At 36.5% G+C, this 18,241-nt stretch overlaps 1 protein-coding gene across 15 annotated transcripts in view; it reads right to left on the bottom strand.

Moving 5' to 3' along the window:
• Positions 1 to 18,241, bottom strand: part of DMD (dystrophin) — a 1,154,126-nt gene that overhangs the window by 149,438 nt on the left and 986,447 nt on the right. For all 15 annotated transcript variants that reach the window (XM_085210257.1, XM_085210277.1, XM_085210286.1 and 12 more), the window contains one exon: positions 10,368 to 10,514. In XM_085210257.1, coding sequence (XP_085066383.1) covers positions 10,368 to 10,514 — 147 coding nt within the window. The remainder of the gene's footprint in view (positions 1 to 10,367; positions 10,515 to 18,241) is intronic.

Raw genomic sequence — 18,241 nt, 5'->3', positions numbered from 1 at the left:
CATAAAAGATACTTTCTAAAAAGCAACCACTTGTTTTGATAAGTAATATTGCTTAAACACTCCTTATTTCCATAGAATGGCCTGGGTTGAAAAGGACCACAATGATCATCCAGTTTCAACCCCCTGCTATGTGCAGGGTCGCCAACCACCAGACCAGGCTGCCCAGAGCCACATCCAGCCTGGCCTTGAATGCCTCCGGGGATGGGGCATCCACAACCTCCTTGGGCAACCTGTTTCAGTGTGTCACCACCCTCTGTGTGGAAAACTTCCTCCTAATTTTCCACATGAATGTGTCTCGCACTTTTAAAGTTATTTCACAGTTCCTAATCATATAGGTCCTTTTAAAAACATTGCACTCCAAAATACGCTAAGAGGGCAAAAATGCATGGGATTTGATTCACATCTTACTAGTGCTCTTGTAAGATTTTTTTCTTTATCATTTCCTCATACATATTAGAAGCTGTTGTTTCGGTCTAATCAACAAGTAATTACTTTAGGTGTGGGGCAGAAGGGAGAAAGGCAAAAATGAGGAGACAAACACAGTCACAAAGCAAAACCCTCTCAAAGGCTTCTCATTTCACATTGCCTTCCTCTCTAGGTACGTGAATGACATTTCTTTTCCAATGTGACTGTTGTAAGAATCAAAATCCCTCAGCAACGAGGGATTCTTCTTTTTTTTTTTTTTAATAATGCTTGAAGCTCAACAAACCTTCGTGGAAAATAGAATACTCTTAATTATGAATAAATTAACTAAATTAGTAACATGAGATGGAGATGCAATTAAGGGACTGTTAATTGAAACTGGAAACACAGCTGTATACAGCTCAGAGATGAATCACACCAGTAATGACGCAGATGTTTATAAAATGTGATTATGTTTAGCAGGAGCGTACTATTGAAATTCCCCAGCCTATTCTTACATTGTGCCGCTGAAATGGTTTCTAAACCCATGAGCACCAGGATCTCAGGGATGGCAAATTAGGCTCCCTGGATATCTGAATTAGTGTTGTCTGAATGTCAGCAATTTAATTCTCCAGCTTTCAAAGAATGTAGACATGGAGCCAAAAGCAAACATCTGTTAGTTATATGCTCATTCAAAATAAAATATCTCTGGCAAGCTACAGCCTGTCTGAATGTGAGAAAGACAGTAAAATACAGTATCTCCAAGCAGTTACACTGCTGCGTGAATCTACTGATCACGTAAATAATACAGCCTGGGAGCTCATGAAACCTACTTTGTGCTCAACTGTGAATACCCCTTTTCAGAACTGTTCCTCCAAAGAGCTAGAAGGAGCAGGAACAAATGACATTTCCTGTCAGAAGGAGTAAGGATTGATTAGCCTTCTAAAAACAGCAAATCAGGATTTTTATTCGTTCAGCTTTTATGTCTTTCATAGGATGCACTTCCATACAGTTTTAATGAGTTTTTCTTCTGGCACCAAAAGGCACAAACGTTGCTCATGGGGCACACAGGAAAATCTGAGCTAGACAAGCTCAGCAGGAGCAACAGTGTGCTCAGTTGTGAAGGATGGCAGAGTAGCCTAAGTGAGCAGCAAACCATGGCTTAGCTCCCACAGGCTGAAGTCTGCATCACACTTCTTCCTTCCCACAGCAGTGCTACCACTGAATGCCTGAATGATATATGACAGCATGAAATGGTAGGTTTGAGTCTGTCATTTGTTTTCTGGTTTAAGTTCACAGACTAACAAGAGTAGATTTTACAGCATCCATATTTTCCTTATATATAATTGTGCTTTCAAATAACATGCCTAACAACAGTATAGTTTGTGTCCCAAAGCCATTCCACATACTACAGCTACATCAACAAATCACTATTAGCTTTGGGTCAAGGGCTTTGGCCCATATAACAATAATTATAAGCACAAATGCGCATGAAATAGATGTATATTTTTTCCTGGTCCCCTTTTCTATGGAACAGGAACAGATCCTTATAAAATTCAAATTTTCAAACTGTCATAAAATAAAAAGGCTGGTATGAATTGCACAAAATCAACACAATTTGTTTCCAGTTCAACTAAAATTTGTAAGCTTCACAGAAGGGGAAATCCTTCTGATCCATAAATGAACACTCATTTAAAAATGTGTACATCAGGTAGTTAAAATAATTTGTAAAATTATGTATCGTAACTTTGGCCACACTAAAATTATTGGTCCTGGCACTGACAGACATACAGGCTTATCCCATCTGTTGCGGGAATGACTGAGGGTGTGGGGCACAGTATTGAAGAGAAAAGTGGTCGTGATAAAATTTAGACTCATCTCTGTCTTCCAGAAACTCTGTTTGCTAGAAGCTGACCTTCTATTCATTGATGAAGAAGGATTAGGTCTTGACTTTTTCAGAGAAAAAATTTGCATGGCTTCTGCAACAGACCAGACAGGTCTGATAGTAATTCACATGTCATTCACAGCTGAATAAAGTTATGAAGGTTTTATGAGAAAAATGTAAACCCTTTCTCTTTAAAGGTAATCCTAGCCAGCCAGATTCTGGGATATACTGCAGCCAGCTATGACAACTGATGTGCAAACCAAATTCAGTTATCTTAGCTCTTGGGCTGGCAAAAGTACAGACAAAGTCAATTCAGGATTTGAAATGTGATGTTTTGAGATAAGCAACTGGAATGCTGGGATATACATGAAATGCAAAGCTATTTTATAGAGGGCACATTCTTCAGTTTCCTCTGAATATCCGAAAACCCACTGCACTGCTGAAACAGTGCTGTAGCATTAGCTTTATGTCAGATAAGTAGGACAGAACTCACTGATTTTACAGATTAAAAAGAGTCATAAGTGAGAGAACTGGGAAGGAAAGGAAACACCACACTTGAGACCAATATAAGGAATTGGACCATTTGATCATGCAACAACATCTGACACAATGAAAATACTATCTGCAAACATAGATTGAGGCTTATTGTCCTAGTTTGACTGATACAAATTCTTCATGCCACTATTTTTATTTTTTTTTTAAACAAACTGAGCTATGACAGAGAATCAACTTGGAACATGTAACAAAATGGAAGAAAAAGGCTAATTTTGTCTTGAAACTAGGCACCTGAGGATTCCCAAACAAAATGCTATGCCCTGAAGAATTCGTTTTCACAACATACGATTTATGTGTTGCTATGATTCCTCAGGTACAAAAGAAATAACAAAATACTATGAATAAAAATGAAATTGTATGCTTCAAGTCAAGAATCATAATTTATACTGTTTGTTCTTCAACGAAGGGGTACCTTTCTAACAGTTGTAAAGTATACTTTATTCTTTATTAAGTACACTTTCACAATTCTATAAAGTCACAGCAAGTATCAAATGAGTCAGATGAGCTGCTGGAAACAATGATTGCTGAAATAATTCATTTTACCTGTGTTGTCCCACATGGGTACAAATTTGGAATCATTTTATAAAAACCATTTGCACACAAAACACGTATGAGGAATTGAGCTATTTTAATTCTAAAATGCCCTCTCCTGAACAGTTAACGTACTATTTATTACAGGACTTCCAGATCGCTCAGAATTTTCCATGTAAGGTCACAACACTCATCTTTACTCAAGGTATGATGAAAACTACAATGGCAATTTTAGAAGGCACCTTGTGAAAATATTCTGTGAATGACATGCATACCAATCAAGAAAGGCAGGGTTTAAAGCCATGTCACAACTTAATGCTACTGACATTTTTAGTATTTTAACCACTATTGTTGATAGCACTGTCTGAAATGGCAAAAATATCTTTAAAGTTTTACCGAAGCAAAAAGACATAGAAATACATAGCACACAGTGCTGCATAGCCTGAAGACTGTAAAAGCTTTCTATAACCTGAAAGTAGACAGCCTAACATAAAAATATCTGCAGTAATATAATATGTAATTGATATGGCTAAAAGACATAAAATGACTCAACAGAGGGAAAAAAATTGGCTAACATAAACCTTTTGAATGAGAAATTTGTGTATTTTTTTCTCTACCTTAGGACTTCAAATCTCTTTAAATAATATTTTCTTTAAAAAAAAAATCAGAGCATTTCACAGAAAAGAATCAGCAAAAATGGGGAAAAAGAGGAGCACTTTTTGCCAGTTTTACATTCTCCCTCTTTAAAATCCTTCAACGGTACCTTGGCACCAGAGCCTGGAACCTAAGTGGTTTTATACTGCTTCCGCTCACATTTAGAGAGTGGGTCTTCACAGAGCAGCTCTTAAACTCTGTGAAGGCTCTATCTGCCAAAACCACGTTCCTTTGTAGATCCGCTTTAACCTTGCTTCAAACCAAGCAGGGCTGAGTGGACAGACGATCTGTGTCAGCAGAGCACATCCCCTCCAGGCTATGGAGCTCAACCACAGACTGTTAAGGCTCATCATCTCTCTGGTGTCAGCAGAAAGCTGACAACGAATCCTACCTACCCTACCCGACACTACACAATCCTGTCCTGCTCTGTTCTGTTTGAAAATCTAACCCACGAATTATGAGCGCTGACAGTTGATAACATTTTGGCAAGGAAAGGGAGCTGTGATATGGAAGTCAGGTTCGGGGAATGACATAATTGCAAGGTTCATTCTGGTTTTGTCCTTGTTTGCTTTCATTGTTCTGACTGCTGCTAGCTTTGCGCACTTCCCAGCTTTTCGCCCTGAATAAGCTCACACACTCTGATCTTAAAGCAAAAGAAAACAAAACCCCCGCACATTAATGTTCATATTAAGCAGCCTAAACATAGCTGGGCGGAATCAGGTCACAACACCTTAAAGGGTGTTGAAAAAAAATCAGGCCGTATTCTCTCTATGCTGACAAAAAATGAAGCAGTCTACGCAATTTTTACATCTAAGGTAAACACAGAACTTTAATTGTTCAAATGTAATGTCCACTTTCTGTGTCAAAGGAACTTTTACAGAAAAAAAATATTTTGAGATTTTCAGAAATTATGGTTCACTAATACTGAATAATACAAATATTCCTATCTTCAGTACAGTTACAGTAGTGACTAGTGAATAAATTAAAAAGCTAAATACTCAGTCATTTCTAACTACTTAACCACAAAGCAACAACTAGTGTATGTCGGTTTTCAATGAATACATTTTCTACAGTATCATAACCTCAGTTTTGCACAGTACCCTAAATATAGTCTGGTGTGACTCAGACAGACGTATGCTGCCAAACATAATCTATAACTGCTGACAGGTGGAAGTATATTGCATAAGTTTCATTTTGTAAGGAAACAAGACTAATGGATATCAAATACTAAGCTCATTCTCTTCCTATTATTTATCCAACAACCAGATAAATCAGAAATCTTACACAATATAGGACATATGCAAAGATTCTACAACAGGATTATAAATTTAGGCTGTCCATTTAAGACATTTTATTCAAATTCCTACATTTTCTGTGCTTGTCTTTGCACTTACAAACCATGTAACTCAATGTTTGTTTATTTTTTTAATATCACATATAAAAACACATATGTATGGGAAGAAACATATCAAAAGAAATTTGAATTTGCATATGAAAATATGAAATAGGGTAAGTCATTGCTCATGTACTTGGTTCTCCAAAACAAACCTTGAAAGAGGACAAAATTTCAAAGTGAAGGAAATAAAAAAGAGTCACAAAACGTTAAAACGGATGTATGTCCTATAACAAAAACACCTGCTGTTTCAACAAACTGAAATTCATCACGTAGAACATCACAACTTTGACTATATATATATATATATATATATTTCAGTTGGCATGGCCTGTTGATGATTATCATGCCTGTTTATAATTTTAGACACATCCTTTCACTGACTGCTCTAAACATGCCACGAAGAACAATGATGATATCCTCCTAATTTATTAAGGAAGCTTTCCAGTTTCTGACACACGTTGAATCCCAATCCAGATAGCTATCCTTTCTCTACTTATTAGCACATAAATAAATAAATAGGATCTATATGCATATTTATGCAGACAAACATTAGGCAAAACTGAGCCATCAGAAATGAAAAAAAAAAACAACTATGGGTATATGACTTCTAAAGCCAAGCGGAATAGCCAATTAAACAGAGACCATGAAAGAACCACGACAGCTGTGTGTTTGGCAGAAATTCCATTTCTCGTGGAATATACAAAACAACATTTTTACTCAAGAGTCTGATGGAAAAACTCAACTTCCGAAAAAGATCAAAATCTCCCTCTGCTGGGAAGAGGGAACCTGCAACTACTACAATAATAGTTTCAGATTTCAAGATTGAAAAGAATTATGATTGCAATGTCTTATTAGTCTAATTATAGATGAGCCTGAATTTTGGCCCCAGAAAATGTTGTCTCTTGCTTTCATCAACTGTTTAAAATGACATTAATCAAAAGACAGTTAAAACAGAGGAAAAGCACACAAATGGAAATCAGTTATTAAAATGAACAAATAAAATGAGAAGAAGAACTGCTAAGATGATAGAAACATAATGAATACAGAAATCTGAATCCTTATTATATGAAACTTTCATACATATGTGACTTTCTCTGTCTCTTGAAGAGGAAGAAATATCTGCCTTATTACTGTTGACTCACCTGCCACTCTATCTAACCACTTTTAATATAACCTCAGTTTACACTTGCTGCTTTATCTGGAGTAAGTAGCTTTCCTTTTAATAATGTTAGATGTACAGAACGCTAGGGAATATTTTCCATAGAAGCATATGACTACAACTTTCATGTATGAGATTCACATATACTATCAATTTCAAAATCTGAACTACAAATAACTAGAAGAGGGGTTTCTGTTTGTTTTTTTTTTTTTTTTTTTTTTTTTTTTTTCCTTTGGACAAAATGATATGAGAACACCCTTAATCATATTCAAAACTTAATTACATGGATTAGATCTAAAGAATATCTCTTGAAACCATCACCATGCTAAATATACATATACTGGAACAGGCTGCCCGGGGGGTCATGGAGTCAACACCCTTGGAAGTGTTCAAGAAACACACAGATGTTGCACTGAGTGATGTGGTCTGAAGCGGTCACAGGCATGAGTTGATAGTTGGATTAAATGATTTTATTGGTCTTTCCAACCTTAACGATTCTATGATTCATTCTATGATTCTGTGAAAATCTGGAAAACTTATTTCAAGTGACAGTCATGAATGAACATTTCATTATGGGTATATATGGTTGCTACTTTGCTTCTTTTTTGAGGATTTTTTTTTTTGTTGGAGAAGGCATGGAAGAGAGATGAGAAAGAATCCTAAATTTAAACTCTGTTTTAACAAGTCAGCGTTGCTTTCAACTTATGTTTTGATGTAACATACTTGCCCTGGTGCCCACCCACCTGTCAAGTGAGAGGTGGGAACTCAATGACTCCATTGTTTGGAGATTCACTGGATCTGAATGAAGACTGGAAGGCACATATCATTAGTATTTGTTGGGACCTTTATATTTGGAGGCCAGCAGGACTCTGACACTGTCACAGTTCCACATTTACTTCAGGAAAACAAGGATTTCCCTTTGTGCTTTTAAGAACAGAAGTGGTTAGATTTAAAACAAAATAATCTCACTCAGTAACTTGAAGCTAGGTTTCCTGCAGGATACTGAGGAATTCTGTTTGTGTCAGAGACTTTGCCTACAGAACCTCATTGCACCATCTTTGACCTGTGACCTCCTGGTCTGCCCTGAGGCAGCTGCCTAGCAGCGAGCTGTGGTCTGAAGGCAGCTCTTCCTTTGCTGAGGTGTAATAATTGCCAACAGAGATGATCTTTAAATTTAAAATTCTGTTTGCTTCACACACACTTGTAGTTACACCTTCCTTAACATACATTTTTTCTAGGAATATTCCTGTGTACATTGACAAAAACAGAACAAATAAAAGGGGAGGGGATAGGAGGGGAGGGAGAGGAATAAGGAAAGGGAGAGGGAGAGAGAGAAAAAAGTTGTAATCAAACTGAAAACCAGAAACACAAAATGCAAACCTATCTTGGACATAGAACAATTTTGTAGGACACAAAAAAAATTATTTCTATCTTTGATTTCCATATTGCAGGACCAAAATTTCAAATTTCTTTCATACATACGTAAGCCTGACCCTAAGACAGAACATGTAATACTCTAAGTTGCCTCAGGAGTGACTGTCAATGCAAATGTCCACTAGACTTCATATGCAGAAAACAAATGAGCTCTGTCTTTGTATCTGAAACTGTTCCTTTTTCAGGTAGAAAAATTAAATTATAGGAAAATATATCCTCTTCTTCCCAGGGGTCAACATATTGGCCTTTTACATATGATAATCCTTCAAAATTGCCTACATTTTTTCCCCTCAAGATGTGTTTGGAGTTGTACTGGACTGTTTTCACCTTGCTATCCAATAGCTCCAGAGTACATTTAGGTAAATATGAAAGAAGACAGTAAACTGCAAATACTGCAAATTACCACCTGTTCTATCAGCTCTAACATCCCACTCTAGCCTATCGTCTCCAAGGATCTAACTTCACAATGCTTCCTGCACTTGTTGGAAAAAGAGCATATTATCTATGAAATGTGCGTGAATAAATGGTTTCCTGCATATGCTTTAAAACAGTCTACAATGTCAAGTTGGTCCTCTGCCTAATGCTTTCATGAAAGATAACAACAAAATGCTTATATCAGACTTCCTCTCAGATTGTTTGACTTTTTCACATACTATATGCTCTCACTCCGAAAAATCTTCCTATTTTCCCTTAGTTCTTGTTAAAGGAAAATGAGGCATATTTCAGCAAACCACTGGAACTTAGTTATTTTGTTAGCGAACAAGAAGGTATTTCTCAATGAATTGGCGTATTAAGCTAATTAGCTGCTGTTTTTAGAAATACAAGTAATTTTTTCATGTAAGTGGATAAAAATTAGAGGAACATTTATTTTATCTTCTAGATTTCTGTTCATCTGCTTTAATAATATTACCTTAAGTCTACCCTGAGAATGTAAGATAAATCAGATACTGATGAGCAAAGATCAAGAATTATCTTTTACTTAAACTAGCACTCTCATGGCAAGCTGCCATGATTTGCTGCAAGATTTATGAAAAAAGTAGAAAAAACAAAAATTCTGCTGTTAATATTTATATTAACTTTGATAAACTGGAGATATTAAAGAAATGCGAGATTCATTTTGAAGAAGAATAAAGAAATAATAATCTCTTTTTGACTATTAGACTTGGTAGTATCAATATCTTCTATTCATATGCAGGATAAATACAACCTAAAAATTTAAGTAACACATGGATAAGATGTTATCACATGATATATTTCACAGCAAGATTTTCTAAATATTAATATTAAAAGGTAAATAAACTTCTAAGTATTTTATCCATATGAAAATTTTAAGTGTCTGAAAAACTAGCTTAACTGATTTTACTTCTGGATAAAAGAATCCAGAATTTAAGAGAATACATTAGCTTCACCTCATGTTTCACAGAATCATAGTAGCACAGAATAGCTTGGGTTAGAAGTTACCTCAAAGCCCACCCAGCCCCAACCCCTGCTGTGGGCAGGGCTGCCCCCCAGCAGCTCGGGTTGCCCAGGGCCCCATCCAACCTGACCTTGAGCGCCTCCAGGGATGGGGCACCACAGCTTCTCTGGGCAGCTGTGCCAGCGCCTCACTGCGCTCTGAGTAAAAAAATTTCCTTCTACCATTAATCTACATATCCCATCTTTTAGTTTAAAATCATTCCCACTGTCCTTTCACTATCAGACTGTGTAAAAAGTTGGTCCCTCTTCTGCTTATAAGTTCTATTCAAGTACCGGAAGGCCGCAATAAGGTCTCCCAGAGCCTTCTCCAAGCTGAACAAGACCACTTCCCTTACCTTTCCGTCATACAAGAGGCACTCCAGCCTCCGATCACCTTTTTGGCCCTCCTCTGGACCCTCTTCTGGACCCACTCCACATTCCTTCTCTACTGGAGTCTCAGACCTGGACAAAGTACTCCAGATGGAGCCAAATGAGGGCTAAGCAGAGGGGGACAGTCCCCTCACAATTCCTATTGACCACCCCTCTTCTGATGCAGCCCAGGATATTGTTGACCTTCTAGGCTGCAAGATCACACTCCTGGCCCATGATCAGCTTTTCATTCTCCATGACCCTCAAGTCTTTCTTCGCAGAGCTGCTTTCAATGAGTCTGTACGCATATCTGGTACTGCTCTGACCTGAGTGCAACAACTTGCACTCGGCCTTGCTTTTTTCACTTTTTTTTCATAGGAATAGTGTTGCTGAAACTACTTTTCCAATACTGACCTCTTTTCTCTTTCATTCCTTTGGTGACTGTTTAGTGCCCAAGGAGAAAACAACCACATAGAAGAAAAAAAATATTAAATGCAGCATAAAGAAAGCAGTCATAGGAGACCTACCTGTAGCACCTTCCACCTTGTGTTCAAGTCCTCCAGACAGCTGAGAGTGTATGGGGAGAGCTGAATATCAGGGGGAGCGAATCGGTGAGCCAGCTCATTAACTTGATGCACTTTCTCTTTAAGGGGCACCATTTCTGCTCGATAAACCTGTACAGATTAAATACCATAAAAAAAGATAAGTGATAACTTCCAAAACTATTGTGTCTGCTACCAGCTGATTAGCAAGGCAAAAGTCTTCCCTGTCAAGCTGAAAGGAAGGCATGTACCGACCTTCAGACAGATAACAGTCATCTTATATAACTTGGTATGAGCTCTAGGTCTCAAGGGTAAGGTCCAGCATTTCAGGAATTGGTAGCAATTTGGAGCCTTCACTATAATTTCTGGCTAGTTAAATTAAATCCCTAAGTAGAACACCCACTGGGCTGTGCACTGTAGGGCATGCTTCTCTCTGTCTCATTGTTTACATGTGCACAGCATGTGTTCCTCAGGGTGGACAAATGCTGTTTAACATATGAAAGCAGAGGAAAAACACTTCTCAATTTGAGTGAATAAAAAAAGAAAAGTGATGCTAAAACTGTTGCAGACTTTTCTGTATTTATGATCTTATCTTGAGTATTTCATACATTATGAAGGAAGCAACTCTTATCTAATGTTACCAACACCCAATTGTATATAAATATAAAACATTGTCAGAATAAATGGAAAGCATCTGCTGCAAAAATCAGTTCTGGCAATGCAATATATTCTAAGGCAGCTCCTGCATTAAGCCTTGTTCACCTGCTATTAATTTCTATGGCCAGACTTTGACTGAAAACTTCATTGTCCAGGCAAATCACATAGGCTTAAGCTTAAAAACTGCTTGTTTTTGAGCATATACTGAAGTATCTGGCAGATTTCAGACCAATTATTTCAATCTGAAATGTTGACTTGCAAATACTAGTATCACCTAAGGTTGACACAAATGACTATGTAAATCAGACAATCATTATATCTGAATTAAGGTGAAACAGAAGATCTGTCACTATTAGACAATATCTTTTAGTGAGTATACCTTACTTTACAAAGAGGGAATGCTTAGGACAGAGGTAAGACATAAGAAAACAAAAAGATCACAGAAATATATGGAAAAAATGAAAACCTGTCCCCTCCCCTATTTGAGAAGTGATTTCCTTTTTAATTACTTTTTATTTTTTCTGCTGTATACTGATTTTTTGCAGTGATATGCTAATTTTTCAACATAAAAAAATGAAAAAGCTTTTTCATCATCTTTAAAATTTATATTATGCATTCTATTGTTATTCTGCCTGAGTTTTTACTAGCACTTTTATTAGTTATACAAATCTAAATGTAAGAAACAACAACAAATGAATGTTAGTCAATGCAAATAATCTTACCATTTAAAACTGGAGACAGAAAAGAAAAAATTATCCATACAAAGATTCACCATATGATTTTGTATGATTAAAAAAATCAACCACTGTAGTAATACACTAAGCAAACCTTCCTGTAGACAAACAGTTCACCAGCCAACATACACGATTCTCGAGCTTGGTTTTCGTTTCTGCTTTAGAAACTGAAATGTAATAGGAATTCTTTTTCTTTTCAGAAAAAGAAAGAAATAGTAATCATTTTTGTATCTTGTATAGTACTTTTCAGCTATAGAAGCAGTAATTTAGAATTTCTAGTTGATTCTGATTTTCATCAGTATGATTGAAATGCTTTACAGTAATATTTATATTTTTAATAATTGGCTTGCATAGTGTAAGACTGATTCACTTTTCTATTATTTTTTTCCTTCTACACAAAGAAAACTAAACCTACCATAGGTTTATAGCAGAAAAAACTTGCAGAAGTATAGAGTCGGCAATTTAAAAACAAATATACATGGTGAGTCATGTTCCACTATCACAAGGAGAGACCTATTTGAACCTATTTTGAATTAAATAGCTCAGGGTGTAAATGAATTCTCAGTGTGAACAGCAATAGGAAAAACAGCCCCAAATTATTTTCATTATGACTGTCCTTATGCAAGGAAGAATTTCAACGGTATGCAATGCTGTAGGTGGTAGATTAGATTTTAAATGATCCATACTGTTCTGTTAGAAAATATTTTAAAATGCTTTGGAAAATTAGCAAGAACTGTGGAAGATACAGCACAGATATCAGACAAATACTACAAATATAGAACCTAACAGTGGCCATAATCAGTCAGTAGACAGGGTCATCTCACTCAGTCCTACCTCTGAGAGCACCTGAGGGCTGCTCTGAAAGTAATGCCTCCCATGATGCCGGAGGTGGATGTTGGTGGTGTGTCAGTAGAGGTTGAACCTTACCACCAATATTCTATTACGTTTTCTTGCCACGTGACAGATGGCAGCAGAGGGACAGTCTAACACATTGTCATTTGCCATGGAAGTGCACATGACGCAAAGGTATGTTATTCAATTCCTCCATGGAAGAAAAGTCAGCCACCGACAATCATTGACACTTGCTGAACATTTATGGATACCAAACACTGGATGTGAGCACATTGGATGTGAGCACAGTGAGGTGGTGGGTGGTGCATTTCAGCAGTGGTGACAATGGGTCATCTCCACTGGTCTAGATTTTTACAAGTGCAGCATGCAGGCTCTTGTTCATTACTGGTGAAATTGCATAGCTCATGGTGGCTATTACGTTGAAAAAGGACATTTTGTAGCTGGGAATTTGCTTTATAAAACAGAGTTATTGTGCTCTTTGTTCCTGCTATAATTTCCATGGAAGTAAATAGGAGGCATTACTTTTGGAGCAGTCTTTGCGTATTTACTTGGGGAAGAAGGAGTGGCTAGGGAAAGCATAAGCTTTCCTGCTCCTTGTTACACTCAATTTATGCTCAAAGATTCTGGAGCCAGAAGTTCAATTTGTTTGTCAATCAGATCTTGATGGGTTTCTCTTACATGAAATTATCTACTTGATTTTTGAACATAAAACATAAGCATCCAAAATAGTCTATAAGCTCAGTCTTTACATTGAAGAACCATTTTCTGTTTTTCTTTTTTTTTTTTTAGCCTTTTACTTAAGATTTTTCTTCAGTCACCATATAGTCCCTTTATACTCAGTAGCAAACTAAAACAGGAGTTGAACGAAACACAAGCTTTTGCTATCAGATAGCATGAATCACATTCTAAACTGCAGTGACTAAGCTGAGATTTTCATAAACTATACTGGGAGACTAGACTGCTAGCTCATACATAGACGCCTACCTGGCAGATACAAAATTACACAAGACAGATCACATTCCTGATCTATTTATTCTGTTTTTGTGCAGGAGGTTTCCATACTTTTGGTTCGCGATGTTTTTTTTAAGTGGTGGACTGGATCACTGCCTACAATCTACAAAGTCTTATATTATAGTATAATGATATTTTCAAATTTACCAAGGATTTCTAACGTTTGATTTGGCATTCTGAACAGTGCTGGGTATTGAAGCAACGTTTTCAGAGAACCAGGGCTTACAATTTCAAGATCTCTCATGAGTGCTTAAAGGAATGTTTAAAAGAACTAAATGAGAACTCATTACTGTGCATATAAAGTTGGGATTCCTTTTCTTCACGCATTGCTTGACATTTATCAACACTGATTTTCACTGCTGCCACTTTACTGCCAGTCAATACTTAGGGGTTTTCTATAGCTGTCTACAAACCATCCTTACCTAAAGGACTTTAAGTAGGTTTGTATCATCAACAAGATGTGTCAGCGCATTATCCATTCTCTTTACAGCTCCTTTATACGCATATTGGACAGAGTAATCCTTCCTGAACACAATCTCTTTCATCAGGCAAATGAGCTGTTTACCTATGACTTTTATTTTCCATCTTTAACAGGAAATAAGTAACCCCATCAAGACTTTCTCCCTTATCCCACAGAACCTAGATTCTTTGATGACATGTTAAAAATCTTTTGGAATCCTGAAAGGCCAACATCCCTTTGTTGATATGCTCTCTATTTCCTTCTTAGCACACCTACTTTTATGAAAGCTATGTTGTCTCTTCTACAATATTCTACTTTTTCCCAGATGCCCTGGTCTGCAGGCCCATATACCTGACTAGATGCATTATTTAGAAACTTTTATCAAATTTGCTACTTTCCATTCCTCAAAATAAAATTGTTTTAAGCAAGAAAATACTATTAGTAATTACAGTTATTTTATTCTTTAATTTCTTTAGTACTCTTGACAAGATAGGTATCTGATTCTGGTGATGTGGCAATCTCAAACTTAACATTTGTTCTATGGATCCTTTTTCTTCAAATATCTTTCTTTATATACTCTTTATATATTCTTTTAGCCCTCCCACCTTTCTAGGTCTTCCACAAGTTCATTTAGAAGATACGGATTTGTTTTCAGCTTCCACTGCAGTGTCTCCATGCTGCATTCAAATTTTACTCTTTTTGATTTCTTTTAAGCTGGGTTCCTCATCTGCATGTAGTTCCCATTCTGAAAACTGAACATCACTGAGATAGATGGTTGATCGTTTTTGTTTTGCTTTGTTTTAGTCCTACAGACATGCTGACTGTTAGTTCATAATGATCCTTATTATGAAAGGAATTTGCTTGCTATGTTTGCTCCCAATTTGTGGCTACCTTGAGAAGTTACTCCATGAAGAAGCAATTTTTGACACTTAAAAGGGGAGTCTACAAAGCATGCCCTATCATGGCATTTATTAAAATTTTTTTTCTTGCAATCTGTTACCAGTTACTATCTCAGTTTCATATTTTCTCTTTGGAGCTGGAATTTCAAATCCCAAATGATTTCAGGTGATTTGTTGATACAATCAATTCACCTATGTGATCTGATTCTTAACTTTCTTAAAAACAGCATTATGCCATTTATAGCATACATCTACTCTTTCCTATCTTTGTAATTTGTAACTTGGATGTTACAGAGTCTCCTACTTACTCGTTTCCATTTGTGTTCTGATCAGTGCACATTATATTTCTGTTTCAAACTAAATTTTTTCACTTTCCCACCTTAGCTCTTTCTCTCTGGTATTTTTAACCCCAGATGATTACAATGAGTGATATGCTTTCCATGCTTATCTATCTCTTGAAGCCTTCTACAAACCTTTTTAGAACTTAAGAGCCAGCAGATTGGTTTCTTACTTATTTTAGATTATGCAGACTAGCCCCTCTTCCTCTTTTTTGCAGGTAATTTTTTGTGCACATTGCATGACTTATGCTGGGAGTATCCTGTTGAAAAGAAGTAAGTCACCAGACAGCACACCTTCTAGAATAGCAACTCTACAAACAAAGATTTGGTGATTTGCTGAAATATAATTTTGTTTTATTTTAAACATCCTTCCTTCCATACCTGCCCTATCATACTGTTCTTTTGTGAGATTTTTGTTAGTTTGTTTTCCATTCTATTTCCATTTTAGTGGTTCCTAACATACAGAAAAGCACCAACTTCCTCTTTAAAAGCTGCTGAATGTTCAGAAGGGAGCTAAAGATAGAAAAGTCTACATCTTTACACTTAAAGACCACATCAATTGGAGATGTCTTTTGTCAGGACCATGTAAAATAAATGTTTTTGTTTAGAATTCATAAATTGGTTCCTTGAAACTATGAAAGGAAATTCATGCATCATTTGAGTAGCAGAGAAAATATACAGTGAATGAACTCATTTCAATCACAATAGAGATATCATATTCTTTGCTAGCATCAGGGAGTTCCCATCACAGAAATCAAAACTGAAAATTCAGAAAGGAATATTGATTATACAGTGCACGTTTTCAATTTTTTGACCTCTTTCTCCCTCAGTCACATGTGCAACAGCTGATAACAAGCCAAACACAGAAGTCACGAATCCAACCAAAATTAAATCAGGAGTCTGTAACTTCTGGCCCCCCGGAGTTAAGGGAATAGCGTGACTAATTTCCTCTATGCCACTTGGAAAATACACCTCAAAGAGGAAGGATATTCCCAGAACAAGACTCATTCCTCATGCAAATAGAAAAACTGAAGTAAAATATAAGCTGGATTTTATTCATTTTTTGCTACTATAAATTGGTAGTGCTTCATTAAAATTGTTTTTTTTCTCTTACTGAACTGATTCCTACTGATCTCAACTATCATATAAGCTTGAATGTGGTCCAGAAAAGAGAACTTCAGTGCCTTGTCAGAACAGACTGCAACTAAGCTGCTGTACTGCAAGCAAGAAATCATCCTTGCTCAACATTTACCACATCTATAAAAGGAACACAACAGCATGTACAAACTAACTCATATTCTCATGTATATCTCAGTAGCACTGAGTTTAGCTGCATTTGTTTTAAAAATTATACTCAGTAAACAGAGACCATCTAATAATTACTTACCTGCAATTATTATACAATTGTTCAGTCGCAAAGTTGAAACAAGTAATTGAGATTTTCAACTACGATTTTCAAATCCAGCCACCATTCTTACAGTTTCCTACTTATCTAAAATATTTATGGAATAAAATATATCTTGGGAATAGGTTTACTTTTTTTTTTTTTTTTTTGTTACTTTTGCCTATTGAAGGGCCTTAATAACACTTTGACTTATGTTTAGGAAAATCTCTGAGAGACATGTACACAATTATGCAGGTTTGCTCTGAGCACAAGGAAAATCAGAAACAATCCTAAGGACAGTTCCTCCTGGAGATAGTACATGCAAGACTTCAGAAGACAACATACACTTTCACTGAGTTTCTCAAGGAGTTCACTCATACAGAAGTGTGTCCCATTAGCACTAGTCTGTGCTAATCCTCAGTTTTCATAACCAGTAAAAAAGACAGAAAATGTTATCTGGCAATGTGTTGAACATATGGGATGGCTTAGAGAGAGAAGTTCTCAGGTGTCAAATGCACTTGTGGTCTATGGGGGTTTTATGCCAGCTGCAGCTAAATCAGAGCAGCATAGTGAGGTGAAGTCCTCTTATACCTCACCCACAGCAGGTTCTAGCACTGACATTTTTCTCCCTTAGCTCCATTATGGTTCAAGCAAAGAAATATCCATGTAGCAGTATACATTTTCAGGCTTGTATTTAAAGCATTTAAAGGTGGAACAAATTCTCACATCATACCTGGGACAGTTGAACAATTTTTTTTGTTGTTGTTGCTTTTTTTTTTTTTTTTTAATTAAAAATGAATCAGCTTCCTTTCTGATAGGTTTAGTGTACACTTATTCAAATTTTAATGAAACCTGAGATTGTCAGCTGCTAGTCCAATTTGCTGCACTTAGCTTCCTTTTAAATTCACATTGTATTTTTATTTGATTCTAGCGCTCCTGGGGACCCACACTGTTGAAACAAAATGGATTTCGGCTGATTTGATTTTCCATTCCATATATTGTTGTTATAAACTGAGAAGTGACCAAGCAAAAAGGTACCAGAGTAGAATAGAAATCCTTTTCAGGGATAAAAATAGTTGAAATAAAAACACATAAGGGGAGAAAGAAAATCAAATGCCCTTTAGTAAGAATATGAAAATTTGAATATAATAAATAAATACCAAATATTGTGTATTGATTTTCTAAATTTTTAAAACAAAAAAGCCAGAGGACATTCAGAATAATATCAAGAAAGATCTCTTTACTGTGAGAGTGAAAAGGAAAACACTGGTAAAAGCTTCCTGGCAAAGTGGTTGGTGCTCTATGTTCGTCAGTGCTCAGGAAGCATCTGGTCAAAGCCCTCAATAGTATACTTTACTTTAGCCCCAAAGTGATCACACAGTTGGACTTGGTGATCTTCCTCAACTGTAGGGAATTCACTTTAGCAGGGAGTTGGACTTGATGATCACCAGAGGTCCCTCCCTACCCCTACAGTTCTGTGATTCTGTGATCTTTGAAGGTCACTTCCAGCTGTATTTTTCAGCT

This window comes from Meleagris gallopavo, chromosome 1, assembly GCF_905368555.1.
Source record: "Meleagris gallopavo chromosome 1, MGAL_WU_HG_1.1, whole genome shotgun sequence".
NCBI lineage: Eukaryota > Metazoa > Chordata > Aves > Galliformes > Phasianidae > Meleagris > Meleagris gallopavo.
This window is presented reverse-complemented; position numbering and strand designations above follow the sequence as displayed.